The sequence below is a fragment of the Zalophus californianus genome, chromosome 17 (genome assembly GCF_009762305.2).
Source record: "Zalophus californianus isolate mZalCal1 chromosome 17, mZalCal1.pri.v2, whole genome shotgun sequence".
Lineage (NCBI taxonomy): Eukaryota > Metazoa > Chordata > Mammalia > Carnivora > Otariidae > Zalophus > Zalophus californianus.
Genome location: NC_045611.1, coordinates 9857859 through 9875088, shown reverse-complemented (window position 1 = coordinate 9875088; position 17230 = coordinate 9857859). Strand labels below are relative to the sequence as shown.

Sequence of the window (17230 nt, the reverse complement as noted above, 5' to 3'; positions counted from 1 at the left end):
GTCATCATAAGAGGCTCCTGGTGATGCTTGGTAAAGAGCATCTGCCCTGACCCCGAGGGTCTGGAGTGAAAAGACCCTGGTTTAGACTCTTCAGGGGAGTAAGTGGGATTTCTCGTTTCCCGCTTCCCGAACCTCTTCCCCTTTCCAGCCGGTACCGGCAATTTAGGAAACAGCCCCCTTTCCCGTCTAACCCGCTGGCCCCCGCAGATCAGAGGGAGAGGAGGCAAGCCAGTCTCCGGGAGGCATCCTCCAGGCCCAGACATTCGTCTCTGTCCATTTCAAGGCGCCCAGCCTGCGCCGTAAATAACAAAGTACTGCGCCCACCGCGGAGGACACTGCGTCCTCTCTGCGTGTTTTATCCACGAGTCTTGGGCAAGTCTGGGTTCTGGGGCTGCGATCAAGAGCCCGATTTGAGACTGGCTCTGGAGCTGGAGGCAAGGCTCCGCTCGGGCAGGGAAGAGAGGCAGGGAGCAGGAGGGGCGGGGCGGGCGGGGCGCGGCTCTTGCGAGGATTACGGCGGAGGCTGTGGACCTTGGCGCGGCTCGCGGAGGCTGCAGCCATTGCACAGCCGAGCATCCCACATTCAACAGGAGGAACCCGCGGGAGAGGAGCCCGAGCCCCCCGCGCCGCAGCCGCCGCAGCCCGTGCGCCCCGCGCCCCAGTGTGCCATGGCCAAGGAAGGCGTGGAGAAGGCGGAGGAGACGGAGCAAATGATCGAGAAGGAGGCAGGCAAGGAGCCCGCTGAGGGCGGCGGCGGCGGCTCTCACCGCCTCGGGGACGCCCAGGAGATGCGCGCTGTGGTGCTGGCCGGCTTCGGGGGGCTCAACAAGCTGCGGGTCACCAGGAAGGCCATGCCCGAGCCGCAGGACAGCGAGCTCAAGATCCGCGTCAAAGCCTGGTCCAGTATCCGCGTCTTTCTCGCTTTCTCTCTTTGCGCGCTCCGCGCTCCCGGGGCGGGGGTGGCGGAGCCTCGGCGGGGCCCCTGCGCGGAAGAGCGGCCGTGGGCGTCCCCTCCGCGCCCTTCCCGGGTCTCAGAGCCTCCCCGCGGCCGGCGGCCGGCTGACGCTGGGGAGGATGCTGCGAGGTGGCCCTCGCCCGCGCCAAGCCGGATCTAGGGTTGACCGGAGGGGACTGTGAGCTCCTGCGAGGGGAGGAACGCGGTGGATGGTGGCGCCCAGCACCCGGGGTCTGGAAGATTGCGCTGCGGGGGCTCTCCGTCGGGTAGACAGCTCAGCTGCCAGGAAAGGGAGTTTGATAACACGGTTAAAAAAAAATAATAATAACCGTCGGCTTACTGTGTACCAGCCTTCGTGTTTAGAGTTTTATGTGTGCGATCTTATTTAATACTTCCTGGGACCCGATGAGTTAGGTACCATCATTATCTCCCGTTTCAGGTGAGGAGACCCGGGCTCAGGCAGTGATTTGCCCGAGATCTCGTGGCAGCTACTAATTGACCTGGCCAGGATTTGCTACTCGATCTTTTCAGCCTCTGTGCTGCGGTTCTGCTGGGGCTGGCGACAGAGTGCAGGGCTGGGGAAGTGCGTTTTCTCTCCCCACTGCTGCATTCTGCCCCTCTGGCGCCCTGGTAGGGACAAAGGGACTGGGAAGCAGGGGGTTAGGTCCTGGAGCATCTCAGCTTGGTGAGGGGTGAGGCCAAGGCTCCCTCTTCCCCACTAGCGTCTTCTGTGCTTCTCCAAAGTGGAAAAACAAACAACCGGCAATCTTCTCAGAACTCCTGCCCCCATCTCAAATGGAGCTCAGCAATCTGAGTGTCCTTCCATTCCCGACTCCTCCTGGGGGAACTTCAGAGTTATACCCAGCTGGGATTCGCTCTGGAGGGCTTAAGCCTCTCTGTGTGCTGTCACTATATGATCATTTCTCCGAAGTTCTAGGAGGGAGGGCTCACTCACCCCAGGGGGTTTACTGGACCCAACACTCTGAGTTCTTTATGCACTAGCGTGGGAAGCGCCTAAGGGGAGCCCGCTCTTGGCACAGTTAGATGGACTTACCCTTTCTCATGTCTGTGTTTTAAAGGGAACAGACACGGCTCCGGAAAGGAGCAGTCAGCTTACCTGTTCCTAGGTTAGACCCCAAACCTGGACTCTGCGACCATATGCAGAGGCAAGAAAAATGCAAAGGAGATTCTCCTCCCCTTCGCTGCTTTGAGAGCAGGTGCAGGATTCACATGCCAGGCTGGAAGGCAGCTGGTAAGAGAAGCAAGCGCTGGTTTCTGACTCACTTCTCACACATGTAGCAGGTCGCAGTTGCCTCTAAACATGACTCTTGGGAATTCAGGGTAAGGGAAGAGGCTTTTGCAAACTGGGGGATCCTGTAGAGTTCCATTTTGTTAACTCTTGTGAACCAAGCTGATTGATCCCAGAAGGCAGGGCTTGCGTCTGCCCTTTTCACCAACAAATCCCCGATGCCCAGCATAGCACAGCATGGTGCTTGGCACACACTATGTCCAACATCAGTTACTGCTGAAGGAATCAGTTATTGCTGAATGAATGGAGTGAGAAAAGACGCTTGAGCCGGGACTGCTGAGTCCTTATTTTTCTTCGCTTGCTGGTGGAGGAACATCTACCTCGTAAAACTAAAACTATATATTGATAATTTTCCTTCCTTAGCCACAGATCAAAAATATTTTGTGTGTGTGGGGGGGTGGGGGGTGTATATAATTTATGACTCTCCATCCAGGGTATGTTCAGAGAGTGAAAATGTTGAAGCTACTTTTTAAAGAAAAGAGCATCACTTGCCATACAAATAGGTCTGGGTTCTCTAGTCTTATGCTAATTACATAGATACTGATAGGAACTGAAGCATTTTGAAATAATAAATGTCAAGATGAAAGCCAGGAGATTGCTTTTCAAAGCCAGATGCACAAGCCTGTTCTTTCTTGGAGCTGTACACACACACACACACACACACACACACACACACACACACACGAATCACTGCAGATTTCCCACCCCGTTTGTTCAGAAAGCCAACGAGGCATGGGGGAACATTTGGGATCCAGTATTGCAAAGGGCCCAGATTGATTTTTGTCTCCCCACGCTGGAAGCAGAGTTAATCAGTTTTGCAAGGGGGGGGCTGAAGTAGGTTTGTGAAGATTGCCCCGGCATTTCCTCCTCCACTGGGCTAGGATTGGCTGGCCAAAGATGCCCGCTGATTGTAAGTTTAGCCTTGGGAGCAAGGATGACTCATTCTGTATTTTTATGAATCAGCTGATGGCTTTCTGGATGAAGGTCCCCCTTTTATCTGCTCTCTATTTTTAATGGAAACCTTTTATCATCAAATAGGATATGCTGTTTGCTTGGCAATAAAGCATAGTCCGTCTGAACTAGTATTCTTCAGACCTGGAATGAAGGTTCAAGTTGGTTACTCTATAAATTTTATGGAAATGGAAGAGAAGAGGTACAGGGAAATACATATTTTATTTCATTTACCCCCTCTCATTTATGGTCCAACGAGATAGGTATTACAGTAGAGCAAATTGAGGCTTGGAGATGTTGAGTAATTTGCTAAAAACATCTCAGAGCCAGTACAGTTAGGATATGAGTCTTGGCCTGTCTCTCCGTAAAGCTCTGCTGTTTTTCTTTTATTCTATTTTGTCTCCCTCTGTGGAAGAGCCACAGGAAATGTGATTTACCTCTCTGGATATTTGGCATGCAAACTTGCTTTCCTTCCTTTCTTCAATGAGTATGGCTCCTTTGATCTTTTTATGTCTGACTTAAGAGAACATTCTCTGGCTATTCCCAGAGTAATATGGCTTTTCTCCCCCAAATGGAGACATGATGGTCAAATGCAGCTCAAAAAGAACCACTTTGGAGAGTGCAGGGTGGGAGGGATTGCAGAGTCTTCTAATTTGTTACAAGAGCGTCAGCTTTGCTGGGGAACCCCTTTAGTCAACCATTCACTGAGCAATATACACAGCAAGCAATTTAATTGGCCATGCAGAAAAAGCACGTGGCCTTTGGAAGAAGAAGGATCTGGATATAGACGCCAGCCCCATCACCTCCTATCTGTGTGACCTCAACAGACACGTCTTAGCCTTTCCACGCTTGCCGTGCCTCAACTGCAAAATGCAGATAATGCAGTGAACCCCGTGTCACTGAGAGGATCAGATGCAACAAAGGGCCTGGCACTAAATACACAGTTGTTGGGACTGTTGTCATCGGTGTTGTTGAATCTACACCTCTATGACTTACTTCTTGACAATTTGATAACTTGGAGGCCGTCATTGAAATCGTGTTTATAATATAGGCAACGTCATGACGTTTGCTCCGTGATGAAAAGGGAGACCTTCCTAGACATGAGTCCCAGCCCTGCCACTTGCTAGCTTTATGTCTTGGGTCTTGCCCCCTAGAGGCAGAGCCCGAGACAGGGATGTTTTTTAAGTGGTGGATCAAGGGGGTGTTCTCAGGAGAATGGGAGCAAGGCGAGCAGGGCAAGGAAGGAGCCAAGCAAGCATTTTGTCTCCCCTGGATCCCACCAGGAGTTCTGGAGCATGGATTGTACCGTAGAGTCAATCTGACCTTGAAGCAATAGGGGAAGCCCTTGTGCCCCCGCACACCCCCATTTCCCTCCCTACTCCCGTCCTCAGTCGGGTATGGGCAGTGGGGGCATGGAGCCTCTCAGGCAAAGGTGGCTTCTGTTTGAGCTCCATTCCTCTGGAAGAGGGATGAGGGTTAGGGTGCCACATTGAGCCAGGAGCCACCAGCACTTCCAGCAGTGGGGGGATGGGTGTACTGCCCAGGAAAAAGGGATCTGAGTGAGGCGCAAATATCGCCCTCGATGCTGGCTGACCTTGAACATGTTGCTTATTTCTCTAAACTTCAGTTTCCTGGCCTATAAAATATAAATGATAATAGCACCTCCCTTTACAGTGTTGTAATGGCGCTGAAATGAGATCCAGTGTATAAAGACCTTTTTGGTGATGCCTGGTGTATAGGAAGTGGTTAATAAATGATAGCTATTTTTATTTAAACTCTTATTCTTGGTTTCCGTAGCTACCATGTACAGTATATCATTCAAAGGGGAACTTTTGGGGTGTTAAGGGGGCACTGATTAATAATTACTCTGGAGCAGGAGCAGACTAGAATTGTTCTAGGCAGACTAGGGTACATACGTGGTCCCCCTGAACAGCTAAGGGTCAGGTCTACACCTTTGCTGCAGAAGTCTTGTCACAGTGAGACATCTCTTGGACGGAAGCTAGGAGGATTTGAGGCTGAGGGTCTCTAGACTGGACTGTAGAAATATATTTAAGTAGCCATTAACAAGCCTTGTCTGGTTTGTGGCTCAAATTGGCTTGTGATGGAAAGGCACTAATGGATTGGGGACATTTATTTTCCCAGACTGATTTACAGAGAGAGGCCACATGAAACTGCTAGAACGAGAGCAGTTGGATGAAAAATGGTCCCAGCCGGTCATGGCTCTATTGGCTGATCTGAAAATGGGCTGAGGGCAGGCCACACTAAAGGAAAGCTAACACACGGTGGTATTCTGACATGTCACAGGGAGGGTGCCTGGGTGGCTCAGTTGGTTAAGCGACTGCCTTCGGCTCAGGTCATGATCCTGGAGTCCCTGGATCGAGTCCCGCATCGGGCTCCCTGCTCAGCAGGGAGTCTGCTTCTCCCTCTGACCCTCCCCCCTCTCATGTGCTCTCTCTCTCTCTCTCTCTCTCATTCTCTCTGTCTCAAATAAAAAAAAAAAAAAATCTTAACATGTCACAGGGGTAGAGTGCATTGGGCTAGGGGAGGGAACTAACATTTGCCGAGCACTTGTTCGGAGCCACGAACTGAGTTGCCTGCTATGTACTTTGTTTCATTTTATCCTAATGACAACTCAATAATATCAGTATTACTATCTCCATTTTAAAGATGGGAAGCTGACTTCCAGAGACATGTGAAGATCACAAACTGCTAATCCAAGTCAGCCTGTTCCTGGACTCTTTACGTTTGGGAAAATCAGAAAGACTCAGTGACAAAGGCACAAGAGAGAAAGGACTGAGAGACCAAGTGGTACAGACAGGCAGACAGACACCAAGACTGGAATCAGGAATACAAAGAAACATGCATGCATTTGACTGATTTGAAGTATAACTGATAAAGACTCAAAATGCCATCTCGCCCTCCCCAAATGGCCATTGTATTTCTAAACAACATCCACTTTCCCTCTGTTGCTGACATAGGGGACCCTTTAGAGATCTACTTAGGATCAAATTGCTATGACTGTTGGCCCAGAATATCCACGCTGATTAAACACAATCACCACTCCTTGGACCACTCAAGACATTCAAGTTCCTTCATCTGCCCCCTTTGCCTCCACTGGGCTATTGCTACGTTGGCAACTTGACTGTAGAATATCTCCAAATAGTATATCATTAAAATGTCACTGATAAGGCCAATCCAATGAAATATGGCCAATATTATCTTTCCTGTGTTTATTGAAATAAACAAATGGAGTGCGTGAGGCTAAGTGACACTGATGTTTATAAAACTGAGAAATTGCTTGGAGGGTCCCTAATACCCAAGCCAGGAGCCACTCTGGCCTGGAGATGGGAACAAAGTGTTCTGAATCACTCTGTGTTGGATAGAGATATCAGGATTTGACAGGAAAGGATGACTCTGTGCTGACTCACACTGAGCCCCAGTTGGTGATGAGGAGATGGAGATGCTACTTCAGGGATCTTACTTATTCATGAAAGTTGCATTTTCCCAGGAACTGTGTCCTCACTGGTGAGGGCTGGGGATAGTGACCATGTCTGCTCTCATCCAATAATGGAATGGACTTCTTGCCTTCCCAGCAATTCGAGGAAGAAAGGAAGCCCAGTGCTGCTTCTCTTTCATAGAGAAAGGAAGTACAGAACATCTTATACATCTGGCATACAGTAGGTTCCCATAAATAGCAGCCCGATCTTAATTATATGGCAGGTGACCCATGATGGGCAAAGGGAGTGATGACTGATAATCATGCTCATCCTACCCTCTACTTGCACCATCTTTGGAGCAACAAAGCTCATTATGCTCCTCCATTTTACATCGGACCCTCATAACCCCATGAGGTTATCATGTTTACTTTCTCAGAGAGGAAAATGAGACTCAGAGCTGAAGTGGAAAGAGCAAGAAGCTACAATAGATCTGAGTTCAGACCCTAACTCTACCTCACCATGGCTGTGTGATCTTAATCAAATAGTACTTTCAACTTGCCCATATCCTCACTTTGGTAATTATACCCACTTTTTGGTATGTTAGGAAGACTAGCTGATAATCTGTCAAGTCCTGACGGCTCTTTGCACACCATGGGTATTCAAGAAAGGTTATTTTCCTTCCTCAGTCGCTCAAGCTGTAAAAAGACAGGTGGGAACTTGATGCCATCCTCTGGTTCTTGGTCCTGCTCTTCTCCCACCAAACTACACTGGCACCAGGGAGCAGGGTGCTGGCTTTTGAATCTCATTCCCAGGGTTGGAATGGATTTGGACTGATCCACATGGGTGGCAGCAGGGATTTCTAGGGTAGCTGGGTGTGCAGAACAGTCCAGCCTCTGGAGTTTGGTTCACTCTCATTCAGAGGAACCAAAATCCCGCGACCTCGAGTATATCGCTGGCATTCAACACTGACAGCGGAGCTCACTCAGGCATGGGGGAATGGCACCCCCATGACCCCAAGTTCCTGACATTTCTCTTAATAGGGATCTTTTCTGGCATCTTGGCATTTGTCGTAGAAGAAGAAGTTTAATTAGAAACAAGAAGAGCCTCTTCATAGGGAAAGGGCAGCGGGTGTGTAATCTCAAATTAGTTTGATTCCTCTGTGTGTGATCTCACACAGAAAATCAGTCGGAGCCACTGTATTAAAATGAGTAAATTTAATGTTTGGAGGCCCAGGGGACAAAATATATGCTTCAGTGAAAGAGGCTGTTTCATCTTTGAACGTGATATTTTCTTGATGAAAACCCTGCAGTCAGCTTCTGTCCTCAATCTCGTTCTGTCGGTGACCCTTGGTCCCTCAGCTGAGCCTCATCCCTAGCATTGTTCTGGAGCCAGGGGTGTGCTAAACAGTGCTTTCCCAGACAGAACCCCTGTGGGAAGTGAAAGCTTTGGGCGCTCTTACTCCTGACGTGTCGAAATGGCTGTAGTCCCCAAAGCCCAATGCAGGATAATTATCTTCTGTGAGGGGAATGATAATGATTCATTTCTTGGGCTGGCATTGACTACACACCCAGACGGATGGGAGGAAGTATGCTTTTTGGTTATAAAATAGTTAAGGTCTGAAGTGAAACAGACCTGGATTCCAATCCTGGATATGATGGTTTTAGCAACCTGTCTAACCTTAGGAAAATGACTTCAGCTTTTATTATCTCAGTTTGCTCATCTGTAATGTGGGTCTAATTACAGCACCTATGGGGTATTTTTTTGTGAGAGGGTAAAAAGAGACAATACGTCTAAAGTACCTAGCTATGACGGTATATTTAATATTTGTTGAATGAAGTCCTTGTCCTTAGTGTATGTTTAATATATATTAACGGTAGGGAGAAGATGCAAAGAATAGAACATTTAAAAGTCCCTCCATATTTCATGAAGTTTTCCGGATGGAGTCCCTATTCAGACTCCAAAGGGTACAAGACCCTGATGTCAAAAGTAACCCAGACAGAGGTACAGATTCAGCAGTCTTGCACAATTCACAGCGCTCACCGTAGCACATACCCTCCCCAGTGTCTATCACCCAGCCACCCCATGCCTCCCACCCCCCCCACCAGATTAAAAAAAAAAAAAAAAAAGAAGAAGATAGCGGGAGGGGAAGAATGAAGGGGGGGAATCGGAGGGGGAGACGAACCATGAGAGACGATGGACTCTGAGAAACAAACTGAGGGTTCTAGAGGGGGTGGGTTAGCCTGGTGATGGGTATTAAAGAGGGCACGTTCTGCAGGGAGCACTGGGTGTCATGCACAAACAATGAATCATGGGACACTACATCAAGAACTAATGATGCAATGTATGGTGATTAACATAACAATAAAAATTTAAAAATAAAAAGTAACCCAGACAGGATGTGCCATGGCGCCATGACATGCATAAGAAGATTCAGATGAATTTCTGAAAGAACAAGAGAGGAAATGGAGCCAAGATGTACTACTGTGGTCCTATGTGCAGGACGCTGGGCCAAGCTCAGAGATCTTCAAAAAGAAGACCAGTCACTTCTGCTCTGACTTCTCTTTCCTTTATTTCAGTCAGGCCAACCATCATGGTGAAATTGTCTCTGGCCTTCTAGGCTCTCCCCTTTCTTTTCCCTTCCGTGTTTTGTCTTCCCCTCATGAGGTAGCTTCATGTGCTCCTCCTGCAATGAGCTTCCTTCCTGAGACTAGGAGAGATGGTGGCCTTCTGCCCCAGATGCCTTGTGCGAGTTTAGCGAGGCCCAATGCGGAGCCCCCGTTTTTTTCTCCCAATTTTCAAATATCAAGGAAGTAATCTTAATGGCCGTTTGTGAATCACATACCAGCCTCTGGATCTCTCTTTCTCTCTCTGCTGGGCCCAAGGAAATGATGTGCTTGGCCACATTTGCATCTCGTGCCCTCCTACCCTGACCTAGAAGAATGGAGCATCATGCTTGATTGCCATACTAGGAACACATGAAGTGTGTGTGTACGTGTGTGTTGGGGGGTGGGGTGGGTAGATACTTTGAAAGGAATGGAGGGCAGTTACCAGAAGACGGGGTAAGAAACACACAGAACTAATCAAAATGGTAGCCACCGTGGGGGATGGGAGACTTCGATCTTCACCACAGAAAGTGACGAATCAGAGAGGGGACTGGAGAAGCCAGCTCCTTTCCCTATCCTGGGACCTTACATTCTCGGCACAAAGTGATTGAATCGGATTAAATGACATATATCATATTTTCAACTTGGAGGTCTGCTTCCTTTTAAATCTCTTTGGTAGTCTTGGAAATGCTAGAAGCTTGCTCTATTATCATTTAACTGGTGAACACCAAGCCTGGTGCTTGGTTAACCACAGGCACTCAATAAATGTCTGTGGAATGAATGAATATGTTACTGACTTTCCCCCAAACGTTAGGGGTACGTTTCTACAAAAGTTGCCGTGTCACTTGCAAATACCAACAGTACTGACTTTGCTAATACAGGCGGCAGCCGGTCCATGCCCGTGTACCTTCAGGCACCCCCTGGTCCCCTCAGCCTCTTCTGACAGGAGGCCTACATCTCTCCAGCATGTGGGGCTTTGAGCGGAGACTTGAGAGGATACCAAAGGAGCTATGTTCTCAGACAGTTTGGTTTTACCTCTCCTTGATACAATCTGTTCTCTAGAAACGGGATGTTCGCTTTTTGAATTCTCTAATAACTACTCTCCCTCGGCTGGGAAATGTGGGTCTCTGACTTTGCAAGATGCTGTGTAATTTTCTCCTCACTGACATCCCGTTGCATCGAGAGCGGGAGGCCAGGGATCTTGAAGAGAACCCTCTAGGCTGTGTCTAGGGATTGTTATTCCAAGAGCATTTACTCAAGCATTCCTGCGCCGTGTGTCTACCTGGGAACCCAGGCCCTAGCAGCCTGGATGCTAAAACAATATTTAACTAAACTTAGGTGGTGATCATTTCACAATATACATATATATCACATCATTATGTTGTGCATCTTCACCTAATGCAGTGTTTTAGGTCAATTATATCTCAGTAACACTGGAAAAGAATTAAGTTATTTCCAACCTACTGGGGGAAAAAAAATCTCACCTTTTTTACAACAAGCAGTATGTCCATGACTCTGTTCCTACCTTCCTTGGTAGGTCTCAGGACCTCCCCGTTCAACACCTGCCAGGTGGGTGCAAGAGTTTCCTGCCCTGACACAGACAGTTCTCCTGGTTGCCCCACTGATTCTGACTCCCTCCTCTTCACCCTGTTCTGCCCATCCTGCCATACACTGGAGCTGCCCCACCATGTTTCCCATTTCCTCTCCATCCCAGGTGGTGTGGCCCTCTGCTTAGGGCCATAGCACCCTTTCCACTCCGTATAGGTCAAAAGCAGTCTATGCCACCCTATGTATTCATGCCCCTGCTGTTTAGAGCTAATAAATGGAACACTTTCGTTAATTACTTGTCATCGCTATTATCATAATGACTTTCATTGAGTATTTATGCTAAGTGTTTTATAGGAATTTCTAGGATACCAAACATTTCACAGATGAAGACACAGGATCAAAGGAGCAAGGGAACTTGCTAAAGATCACACAACTAATTAGACCAAGAGAGCTGATGTTGACTGAGCCAGGGTTCTCTCTCTCCAGGGCTTCCTCTTCCGGGATTTTGTATCCATTTTCCAACTGCTCTGCCCTAGACTCAAACTCCCAGGAGATGAAGGGTGATTTGCATCATAATCAAGCTCCTCCCATCCCCCTTGTATTGCTACAGATGGCTTCATCCAGATTTACTCATATTCTCCAACTCACATTTCCCTTAGGATAAATTATTTTCTTTTCCCCAGAAGGCTTAGCTGCTCTTCATGCAAATAGATCCACAGTGGGGCAACTCCACTGGCCCCCACAGTCTTGAGTTCTACAATGAACGCTGATGAGGCTTTCTCTACTGAGTACTGTACTCTACAGCCCCCTCCCCTTCCTCCCAGCACAGACACACCTGCTCCTTCCAATAGACTCTCCATCAAGTTACAGACTTTCCTTTCTTATTCAAAAAAAGATTCCTTGTCTAAGATCAGAAGCAATTGTTTTTCATCTGTCTTATACTACACCTAGTTCCATCAGCTAATGGCGAGCTCTTAAACCTACCATTCCTGTGATTGGTCTGAATGATCTTGTAAATGGATACTCTTTTTACGCTCCCCGCTAAAATCACTGACATTGTACTTATTGGGGACCTTGTAATAAACTCTGAGTCAGCATTCTGCAGCCAGAACCTGGGACATGAAACACAGCTAGCAATGTGGCCCACCTTCCCGAAAGGTTTATCTGCCTTCAGATCCTTGAGCGCATTCTCTGTGTGACTGCAGAGGAGTCCTTTCCTCTGGCACTGCTCCTCCATAGGAAATAAACAGCAAAGGCAATTTTCACCCTCCTACTCCCTTGGAGCCTCAACCTCTCTGTCCTCAGCCAACAGCACTTGTGGGAGACTCGACTTCTTGCTTTTGCTCTTTTAACATTGTCTTTGCTTTTCCTATTCTTCTTTTTCCCTTTTGTATCCTCGATGTAGTTGGGTCTGTTTGCTCTCGAATAGAAGCCCACTTCCAATATAATTTCAAAGCACAGTCAAATTCTATTGAGTACTTTGGAAAATACCAAAGCTGGATCCATTTGTGCTACAGAGAAAAACCTCTAGAAAATTGTAGGAAAATAGCTAGGAATGATTCAAGCTCTTTCCTTCCTTCTTGCTGAAGGGGACGATCTCGGCCGGGCAGCCTTGGTGTGTACTTTGGTGTAGCAGGAAGGAGGGGAACGGATCAAAGTCCTGCTTGATTGATGTGCTTTGGGAAGAGCAAAGATTTACTTCTGGAAGATAAAAGAATAGGCGTGAAAGGTGAGCAGAGATAAATGTATAAGACAAGAGATCCAACGGTAGGATTTGAGAGTCTGGGGGAGTCTGGAGAACAGCAGGGGCCAGTTTGGAGGTTAGCAGGAGGCCCTGGGGGTGGGGGGGGAGCGTAGATGGGGAGAGGAAATTTTCCTACTCTGCCTTGGAGTTGCTCATAATCTATGGGGAAGACGGCAGGGTAGTGATTCTGCTACTGCCTTCTTCTTAGGCTACTTACATTTAAATATTAATTCACTAAAATTAAAAGTTCAGTTCCTTAGTCACTCTAGCCACATTTCGAGTGTTTGGTAGCCACATACGGCCAGTGGTTGGACAGCACAGATACAGAACATTTCCACCGCTGCAGAATGTTCAGTTGGACAACGGCCTGCTCTAGTCTTCACATCATTCTTTGCTACTGAAACAGCTGTTTTACTAAACATGGTTTTTATCAGTAGCGATGACGTAGGGGATCACTGTTCATGTTAGAGCCAATATGGACTGTTTCTCTATGGGGCCCTCCCCGCCGCCTGGTCCTCCAGTGAGAAGTCAAGCAGGAACTGCTTTGTACCATCTGACAATTGCCTTCTCCCCACCATTGCGAGGTGGGATGAGGCAGAAGAGGTTGGGAGAACAGGAGCAAAGGAGACACCCTTTCCTAAGGGATACTTAGCTGGGGACACCTCTGTGATTCCCGCAAAGTGAGTTAGGAACTGCCCTCTCTCTGTGTGAGCTATGACCCTTGTACCATCTCTTGTTATGGGGAGTGTCACATGATGTAGTCACTTATTTGTTGATCTCTGAACTCCTGGGAGGCACAGCCCCCACTGTCACCCTTGTAACATTCATGCTGAGCCAAGTCCCGAGCCATGGAGGGGCTGCCGAATTTAAACAGAATTCGACTGAATGTTCTACATAACCAATCACTGCCAGGCACCTGTTTGAAGTCAGAGACCTGGTCAACATCTAACATGGAACACAGAGATCTTAACCTTTTTAGGAACCTTCTCAGGAACAAATACCTGCCGTGTCCCCAGGAGAGGCTGAGAGTAAATAGATAACTCCAGGTTCAAAAATCAAGGGATTAGTCTTGGCATCAAGGAGAGCTTGTTTTGGACCCAGCGCTACCATGCTTTTCTGTCTCTGTTGAAAGCTGGCTCTTGATATTTAGATTCCCAATCACTGGCCATTTTGTTCCATGTTTGGAACAAAACACGCTGAAGTGTGTTTTGAATACTCATTTGGACATAGGGTTTGAGTATATTTCCTCTCTCAGAGGCAATAAAAGACTTGTACAACTCCAGCCCAAACTGTGCTGCCCTCATCGTCATCCAGATTTTGTGGATCAGGGGATCTAGGGGGGTCGGGGCAACGATAGCATTATTGACTTCGTAAGCAAAATGGTAGATTACAAAGAACATCAAATGTGTCAGAAAACTTTGTTTGTTTGTTTTGTCAGAGAGCTTTGTATGTCTCACATGGCCGCAGTGGTCTGTGCATCTGAAGTCAGTGGTTAGAGAGGGTAGGCAGGGTCACATGGAGCCGGACATGAGGGGGCCAGTGTCAGGAACCACAGGCCAGTGATGGGGACAGCAGAGTTGGAGTGTCCATTCCAACCTTCCCACTGCTGACGGAACACAGGTGCCTTCTCTCTCCTGAGGTCCATCCAGGACAATTCTGGCTGCTCTCCAATAAGAGGTGCCATTTGAGATTTGCAGAAAAGGTGTCCTTGTTTTAGACAATGAGTGTTTTTTTTTCCCCTCCCCTAGCAGATTGGTATCAGACTTGAGATAACAAAACAGGTGCTTACACAAGCCCAGAAAGAAAAAGAAAGGAAAAAAAAAAAAAAAGAAGAAGAATTTGGAAGCCAGATTTTTCTGAGATCAAGCCCTATTGTCCTGGGCTTTCTCAAGTTATCAGTTGAGATGAAGAAACAAAAACAGAAATGTCAGCCCTGGGGATGGAGGGAATGACTCAGACATTGGCTTCTTTGCCCCTGCTTGGATTGGGAGTCAAATGCTTTGATGAACATAGCGGCGGCCGCAAGAGGAGGGCAAAGAAGGCACAACCATCCCCCACCCCCGCCGGGGTGCAAAGCCTCACTCACGTTTGGCCCGCTCGATCCTCTGGGAGCTGGCGGAGGTGGCCACTGATGCTCCCCAAGCCGAGGGAATTCCACACTTCCCATCTGGAGCCTGACAGCGTTCTCCTCGATGGCCACGTCCCTCCCAGCATCCAGGGACCTCTGGCTTCCCACAGACCCAAAGAAAGCCCCGGACTCCTATTTTTTGTGGACCTTCCCAAGCGATTTATCTATCCTGCAGGTCTTTTGATGATCCATCTGCCTTTCCCTTTCTCGTTTTTCTTAGTCTCTGTCCCTTCCTTGGTGCTTTGATCCTTTCAATTCCTGCCTTTCCCTTTCCTCTTATTCTCTCAGGTCCTGCCTTAAAGATCTCATTCTCTTTTCCTCCCTCCTCGCATGGCTTCTTCCTCAGGGGCCACCATACAAAGGGGCTCCATAAATATGCACCATCAGTGATAAGAGCTCTGTGCCCACAAGGGAATAAAACCCAGAAAAGGAAAAATATGTTATCCGTCTTGTCATGGATACTGGGTACACCACCCAGAACCCCTTGGAGGACCAGGACCCGGAGTGGTGGCGGCCAACTGCTCCCAGTGGTGCCCCTGCTGAGGAATTGCCCTCGGCTGCAGGAAGCCTCCTTGCCCAAGCCCATGCTCTCTCCCCGGGGGCAGCTCTTCTCCAGGACTAGCTGACATGAGGGTATGAAGGCCTCATCCCCTGGCCTTGATTCATGGTGACGTGAGGGGCCATCCTAGCTTGGGAACTTTCTGTGGATAAATTGAGTCTTTTTTACTACTACGTCAGTGTTGAACTTCTTCCTCTACCCAGCTCAGCTGCCCTCAGGAGCACGCAGCTGTTGTTTCCTAGAGCTCTCCCCATCACACCTCCTTGCATGCAAATCGCAGGCTCGGAGGCTGCTTCCCAGGGAACCTGACCTGTGACACCTTGTGCCCTGATGGTGGAGGTGGGGGGTGACAATGTCAGCAGCTCACGTTTATTTGAGCACTTACTGTGTGTGAGGCGCTCTGTGTCACATGCCCTGTCACATACCATCCACACCAACACCCTGTAGGGTGAGCACCCTGTAGGTGTCCCCATTTTGGAGACAAGTAAACTAAGGCTCAAGGATTTCAAGCAACTCACTTGAGGGGGAGCCAGAGGGCTAAAGTTAAGATCTAAGTTTAGGTTTAGTAATTGCAGAGCACCACTAGGACATTTCCCTGGGGAATTTTTTCTAGGGGCCAGTGTTCGGACTTCATGGTTATCTTGTGGGATAGCGCATGCCCTGGTGGTTGTGTGAGCTCTCCTGCCTGTACTTCCGTAAAGCCACCTATCACACTGTACTGTGATCAGCGTTTATAATTTCGGGGCCCCCTGATCCCTTTGGATATCCCCTCGTTAGTATACACTCAGTGTGTAGGAAGTGCTCAGTGGGACAGGTGAGTCAAGAAGCCCTCTCTCTGTAACTGGGAAAACTGAGTGATGGTCTCTCAGAAGCAAAGCACAGGAGTCAAAAGCACAGCCTCTGGACTCACATTACTTGCTCTTGCACCTTGGCTTCAGGAACCTCAATATGCCTGGGTTTTGTTCCTGTAAAATGTGGTAATATGATTTATCCTCTAGCATTGTTATCGTTGTAAAAATTATGCTTCTAAAACACTTAATGCCATGCCTGCTACATAGTAAGTATCCCCTAAATGTTGTCTAGCCACAAATAATTCCCTCTGTTCCCATGGTCCATCGTCAGAGCAATTAGAATGGGGGTTTCTGCATATCTGCCAGTTTCTTGGTGAGGGGGCCTCTGATTGTCATAAGGCCCTATGCAAGAACATGGTCTTACTGAGGGAGTACTTGTTACACACGGATTCAAAGGGTCTTGGACATGTTTCAGAGAACTGTAGGAGCTCATGCTTTCAAGACACTTAAAACATGTCAGCCAGTCCTATGTTTTAGATTCCCTCCCATGACATCTTTCGTGATCTTCACAAATACCCTAAGTCACCAAGAACGTGACAGCCTCTATTTTTATCAGCAGGTTGGGTATAGTAGTAAGTGGCATGATAACCACATTTTCAGAGGACACAGATTCAGGAGGAAGAGCCAGTTTTTTGGATGAAAGAATTAGGATCCAAAAAAGAGCCAGACAAATTGGCAAGATGAAGCTAATCTAGTAAGACTGCATTTCACAAGGGTACGTATAATCCTTTGGACCAGGATCAGAAAATTCAAGTGCCCTAGAGGACAGTGAGAGACCTTTCCATTTTCTTATCTATTTCATCATCGTCTATTAATTTTTACCTTGCCTCATTCCAAAAAGGACTTGAAGTAGCTTAAACAGAGAGGATACAGCAACCAGTCCCTAAGTGGTCCCCAGACTAGGAGCAATGGCATCATCTGGAAACTTGCCAGAAATGCAGAGTCTGGGACCTCACCACAGACCTGCTGAGTCAGAAACTCAGCAATAAGGCCTGGCAATCTGCTTTTAACAAGCGCTTCAGAGAATTCTGACACAAAGTTTGAGATGCATTATAAAAGGTTTAAGATTTTTTTTTTTTTAATGGAAGCTCCAAAGCATTCAGAAAGTTACGATGAAGTTGAGTGTTAGGATGGCAGAGAGAATG

The 17230-nt window shown here is 47.9% G+C and overlaps 1 protein-coding gene across 1 annotated transcript in view; it reads left to right on the top strand.

Annotated features, from left to right (window-relative positions):
• The first annotated feature begins 571 nt into the window (after positions 1-571).
• VAT1L (vesicle amine transport 1 like) overlaps positions 572-17230 on the top strand; it is a 142609-nt gene continuing 125950 nt past the window's right edge. Inside the window, exon 1 of the mRNA XM_027620130.2 lies at positions 572-898. Within this exon, the coding sequence (XP_027475931.1) occupies positions 669-898 (230 nt within the window). The 5' untranslated portion in view covers positions 572-668. The remainder of the gene's footprint in view (positions 899-17230) is intronic.